Genomic DNA, 6000 nt, shown 5'->3' on the forward strand with positions numbered 1-6000 from the left:
AAGACCTTCAGACTGATGGGTTTCTAATCTCACTAATTTCATCTTTTTTTCAAGCATATTTAAAGATATATGCTGTAACTTGCATATCTTCAATTTATGATCTTTTCCTGACCTGCTACTACTCTTTAAAAAAGGATATGGTGTTAGTATGACATGAGTTGTTCTTAATGACTCATATTTCTTAAGTGCTCACAAGCCCTCTCTTTTTATCAATATTATAACAAATGTCATCAGGAATCAACAGCAATCTCACCTTTCTACAGATTGAAATATCTACCTTCTCCTTTTCAGAAATTGGGACAGGTTCCCAACTCTAGTTCCATGACACATCTCCCTTTTGTCACAGCTACACAAAGATCACAGAGAACAATTCATAGTCAACAAATAGTTACAATTTAGTAATAACATCTTCAAGTTCTTTTTGAAAAATTTATTTAGTATTTTATTTTTCCCCAGTTACATGTAAGAACAATTTTTTATATTCATTCTTAAAACTTTGAGTTCCAAATTCTCTCTCTTCCTCCCCTCCATCCCCCTCATTGAGAGGACAACGTATAGTCATGTCAAACATTTCCATATTACTCATTTTGTGAAATAAATCATAGAGCAAAAAACCCCTTAAGAACAATAAAAAATTATGCTTCAATCTGTATTCAGACACCATTAGTTCTTTCTTTGGGGATGGATAGAATTTTTCATCATAAGTCCTTCAGAGTTGTCTTGGATCACTGAATTGCTGAGAATAGCTATGTCATTCACAGCTCATCATCTTACAGTATTGCTGTTCTTTTGTACACAGTACATTTCACTTTGCATCAGCTCATGTAAGTCTTTCTAGTTTTTTCTGAGCATCCTGCTCATCATTTCTTGTAGCACAATAGTATTCCATCACAATCACATAGCAAAATTTGTCCAACCATTCCCCAATTGATGGGCATCCCCTCAATTTCCGATTCTTTGCCACCAGAAAAGTTCTGGTATAAATATTGTTGTGTAAGTTCTTTTAAGACTCTGGAATGTGGGTTTGTCTAGATCAGATAACTTAAATTCACTAAAGGCTCTTAGGTGCTCTCAGCTCCTTAAGAATTATCTCTGATTTCAATTTCCTATGAACTATTTTCCTTTTATCCTTCCCAGTTTGTCTAAAGGTGGAACAGTGCAGATGTCCAGATTTGGAACCAGAATACCTGGGCTCAAATCTTGACTTTACCACTTATTACATGTATAATGTTGAACAACTTACTTCACCCTTTGGGGCCTCAGTTTCCTAATCTGTATAGTGAAGAGTTATTTTAGGTGGTCTCTAAGGTCCCTTCCAATTCTAAATCTGTGATCTTTGGTAGGGAAAATAGAGTAAAATGGGAGTTGAGCAGTTCTAACTTTTCTCCATTGTACATTCTCTTCCCATCCATGACAAGCTGGACTCTTTTCTTCCTTGATGATCATCTTGCTCTCAACTTAACTTTTAAAAGAGAGACCATATTGGGGCAGCTAGGTGGCGCAGTGGATAGAGCATCGACCCTGGAGTCAGGCGGACCTAAGTTCAAATTTGGCCTCAGACACTTAACTCCAATTGCCTCACAAAAGAGAGAGAGAGAGAGAGAGAGAGAGAGAGAGAGAGAGAGAGAGAGAGAGAGAGAGAGAGAGAGAGAAACCATCTTAAGAATTTAGCATGTATTATATAATCAGATTGCTTTCTGTCTTGGGGATTGGGGAGGGAAAAGAGGGAGGTAGAAAAATTGGGAACTAAAAATCTTATGAAAACAAATGTTAAAAATTATCTTTACATGTAACTGGAAAATAATAAAATACTTTTATGATAAAAAATAATTTAGCATGTATTGCAAACCTCCGCTTATAGTGGTTCCTAGTTGTCCTGACACCATTTAGAAATTATCTTAATAATCTTTTTGCATTCACCTTCAATTAGTTGCCATCACTTCAGTCCCTTATACATTCCAATGAGTTCTCTCAGTTTCTTTTGTGGGGTTTTTTTGTTTGTTTGTTTGTTTGTTTGTTTTCAGAGCAATGAGGGTTAAGTGACTTGCCTAGGGTCACACAGCTAGTTAAGTGTCAAGTGTCTGAGGCTAGATTTTAACTCAGATCCTCCTGAATCCAAGGCCAGTGCTTTATCCACTGCACCACCTAGCTGCTTCTTCTCTCAGTTTCTTTAAACATGCCCCCTTTTCTTTCTCATTGGAAGCAATTATGATTATATAACTACAATTTTGTTAAGAATCTCCTTTATGTCACAACATCTTACTTATACTATTCCTGAATTCTTGAAATACACTTTTCTAAAAGTCTAGGGTATGTTTCAGATTATGGCTGAGATTCTTCTCCTTACCTATCACAAACCACCACAAAAGATTGTAATGGCCACTGTCTCCCAAGGGTTATCATTAACTTTACCAGTTCTTCCTTATTAATTTTAATCAGGTCCAGTAAGCAGTGCTTTTCAGTTCTTCCCCTTTAAAAAAATGAAGTCAGAGGGAAACATTCATGCAGGGTAACCTGCATTTTAAGAAGAGAGAAATATTCATGCAGCGTAACCTAGTACAAAGCTTCTTAAATTGTGGGTTGCAACCCCATATGGGTTCACATAACTGAATGTGGGACTCACAAAAATTTTGGCAGTAAATGTTTGATTTGTATACTTATTTCATTTACTTATATACCCAAAGGTCACATAAAAATTTCTCAGACAAAAATAGGTCACGAGTGGAAAAAGTTTAAGAAGTCCTGACCTTACATGATTTACACATAAAGGGTAATATGATCAGCAAATTGAGAGAACATGGAATAATTTATCTGTCAGATTTATGGATAGAGGAAGAATTTAGAACTAAAAAATATATAAAGAGCAATACAGAATATAAAATAGATCATTTTGATTATATAAAATTAAAAAGCTTTTGCACAGAAACACTAATGTAAAACCAAGATTATAAGGAAAGCAGAAAACTGGGAAAGATTTTTTGAAACACATATCTCTGATAAAGGCCTTATTTCTCAAATATATAGAGATAGCTGAAGTGGCCCATCGCAAATATATCTCATCTCAGCCAGTTTTATGATTCAGGTCATGAACTCATCATCCAGTCCCTTCAGTTAGCCAAACTACTTGTAGTAGACTCCCAGCTTTATAGTATCTGTTTCTCAGATACTCTGATCCACACTTGAGTACTAAGATTTCTAGTTCACACTATTATATACTCCATGCTGTGTTATATAGCTGGACCTAATGATATCTCTTCCACCTTCATTATTATTGTATCTTGTTTATTTTATGTCTATTGCTATTCTTTTTTTTTTTTTTTTGAGATTGATTGACTGTCCCTACCTTATTCAGGGTAGAAGGGTAGAGGCCCTGCATAGGTTTGATCTTTCTTTCTCTTTTTAGTTTCAAGTCAGTTTCCAAGAAAATACATTTTTTCCACCCTTATTGGTTATACTCAATCTCTAAAGAAGAATTCACCATTCCTGTATTTTGTTCTATGGCCACAAAAGTTTAATCCTATTTGCTTCTTCATTAGTAAATTCCTTATACTTCATTTAAATCACATTTCCTCTTCCTCTTTTGTGAAGGCAGAGTATATAAAGTAAAGCAACAGAGCTTTCTACACATAACATTAATGCAATCAAAGTATTATTGTCATAAACGTGTTTCTTGTTGATATCAGCTAACTATACAAAACATTTACTTTTTATTCAGGAGAAAGAGAAGAATTAAGTCTAACAGCAAATCGTTTGATGGGAAGAACCCTCACCGTTGAAGTTTCTGTAGAAACAATTAGAAATCCCCAGCAACAAGAGTCACTGAGGCATGCCACAATGATTATTGATGAAGTGGTGAATAAGTTCCTCGATGATTTGGAAAATGCCAAGAGTCATTTAATGTCACTGTATGGGGCTTGTTCATCTGAGGTACCACCTGGACCAATTGATCAGAAATTTCAGTCCATAGTAATTGGATGTGCTCTTGAAGATCAGAAGAAAATTAAGCGAAGATTAGAGACTTTGCTTAGAAATATTGAAAACTCTGATAAAGCCATCAAGTTGTTGGAGCATTCAAAAGGAGCTGGCACAAAAGCTTTGAAGCCAACTACCTTAAAGCAAGTTTAAATAGCTTGGGCAACTTAAAGGTGCAAATGAGTTTCCATGTAAAGATAAGAAAGTACTATTTTAAGTGATAGATATATGTATTCCCTTGTAAATGTTGGGCAGACCCATTCATTCTGTTTCAGCTGATAAAAATATTCCAAGTGTCATTGCTCTCACCACTGGAGACATTTATAACTAGAAAATATTAACTATAGCTCTATTTTTAAGTGAATGTTTAATGTCATATTATCTGGTATACCATTATTTTTGACTGTATTTTGGGTAAAAACACCCAACTATGTGAAAACAACAAGAAGTGTGTCGATGGTAGCAGTACTCATTAGGACTATTTCATCCCTTGTACCATCTATCTTGCAGTACAAGTCGACTTGGCAAATATAGCAAATGAAATCTTTTCATCTAAAATTTATATTATAGGTTAGGCTATATGGAACAGCTAGCTGATATAATTCTGACTCCTTCTGCTAGAACACAGACCAGCCCTAGGTCCTCTCTGATGAACAATAACATGGAAGCTAATTCATTCATTCAGCACCTACTCATTTAATACCTATTAAGTTGGCGATAAGACCCTAAGTCAATCACTACTGAGTGCCTTAAGAGAAATCCAAGATATGGTCTTTGCCTGTAAGGAGCTTCTACCAGCATACCTGGCCATAGAAGAGTAATTTTAATTCATTTTACAAATATTTGTGGAGCAACTTCTAAGCTTAAGACAGGATGGTCATACTGTTATGCAGATAAAAATGAGTAAAGCATGATCCCTGCTCTCAAGGATCTTTATCTTAAAGGTCACCCTATGCCTGGGGATATAATATTCTATGTTGGGTTCTGAGCAGTTTGCTTTTATTCTAAAGATATGTTTGAAGAAATTCCAAAGAATGAAATTTCCTAAACTAGCATCATGTGTTAGGGGGAAAAACACCAATGTGATTTTATTCTAATTTATATTAATTATCTTCAATATAGAATTATAGCTAAACACAAATTGCTAATACTAGTTTGGCATCTTCCCAATGTTCAGCCAACCCTCAGCTTTTACCTCCCCATCTCCAAATCCAGCAAGTGTGCCATTAAAAATCTAATTTTATTTGGTTGGGCGCTAAATCTAATGGACATAAAACTTTCTGAAGATAAATATGATCTTGGCTGTGTATTTTGGGATTGTTATTTATACTTCAGGTCCTCATCACTGGTATAGATAGTGGAATTGATTATACTGTTTCCTTTGTTCTCTTAAAACCCAGCTCTGGTGATATGTTCTCCATGAAGTCTTCCCAGATAGCCCAAGCTAGAAGTGGTCCTGCTCACCTAGAATTTCTTATGCTTGTTTGATCTTTCCTATGTACTTATCATATTCTAACTTTATTACACATTTTGGCATACATTTTTTATACTTACTAGATTGTAAGCTCCTTGAGGGCAAAGACTTACTTTTTTTCCCCTTTAATCTTTGTGTCCTTAGCATCTAGCACATAATATACAATAAATGTTTATTGAATAGTAGCAGTGGACATTTATATGGTACTTATAAGGCTAATCAAGTGCTTCATCCATTCATTTGATCTTTACAACAATCCCAGGAGGTAGGGTAGCACAGGTGTCATTCTTTTTTTGTTTGTTTTGTCTTTGTTTTGTCGTTTGTTTGTTTGGTTTTTGAAGGGCAATGAGGGTTAAGTGACTTGCCCAGGATCACACAATAGTAAGCGTCAAGTGTCTGAGGTCATATTTGAACTCGAGTCCTCCTGAAAACAGGGCTGGTGCTTTATCCACTGCGCCACCTAGAGGTCTCATTCTTATTTCACGAATTAAGACACTGAAACTCAGACTGATTAAAATGTTTAAATGACTTGCCTAAGGCCACACAGTGGTTGA

At 35.4% G+C, this 6000-nt stretch overlaps 1 protein-coding gene across 1 annotated transcript in view; it reads left to right on the plus strand.

Moving 5' to 3' along the window:
• Nucleotides 1-5631, plus strand: part of BAG2 (BAG cochaperone 2) — a 39422-nt gene extending 33791 nt beyond the window's left edge. Inside the window, exon 4 of the mRNA XM_044005577.1 lies at nt 3716-5631. Within this exon, the coding sequence (XP_043861512.1) occupies nt 3716-4125 (410 nt within the window). The 3' untranslated portion in view covers nt 4126-5631. The remainder of the gene's footprint in view (nt 1-3715) is intronic.
• Nucleotides 5632-6000: the final 369 nt, after the last annotated feature.

This window comes from Dromiciops gliroides, chromosome 4, assembly GCF_019393635.1.
Source record: "Dromiciops gliroides isolate mDroGli1 chromosome 4, mDroGli1.pri, whole genome shotgun sequence".
Classification (NCBI taxonomy): Eukaryota; Metazoa; Chordata; class Mammalia; order Microbiotheria; family Microbiotheriidae; genus Dromiciops; species Dromiciops gliroides.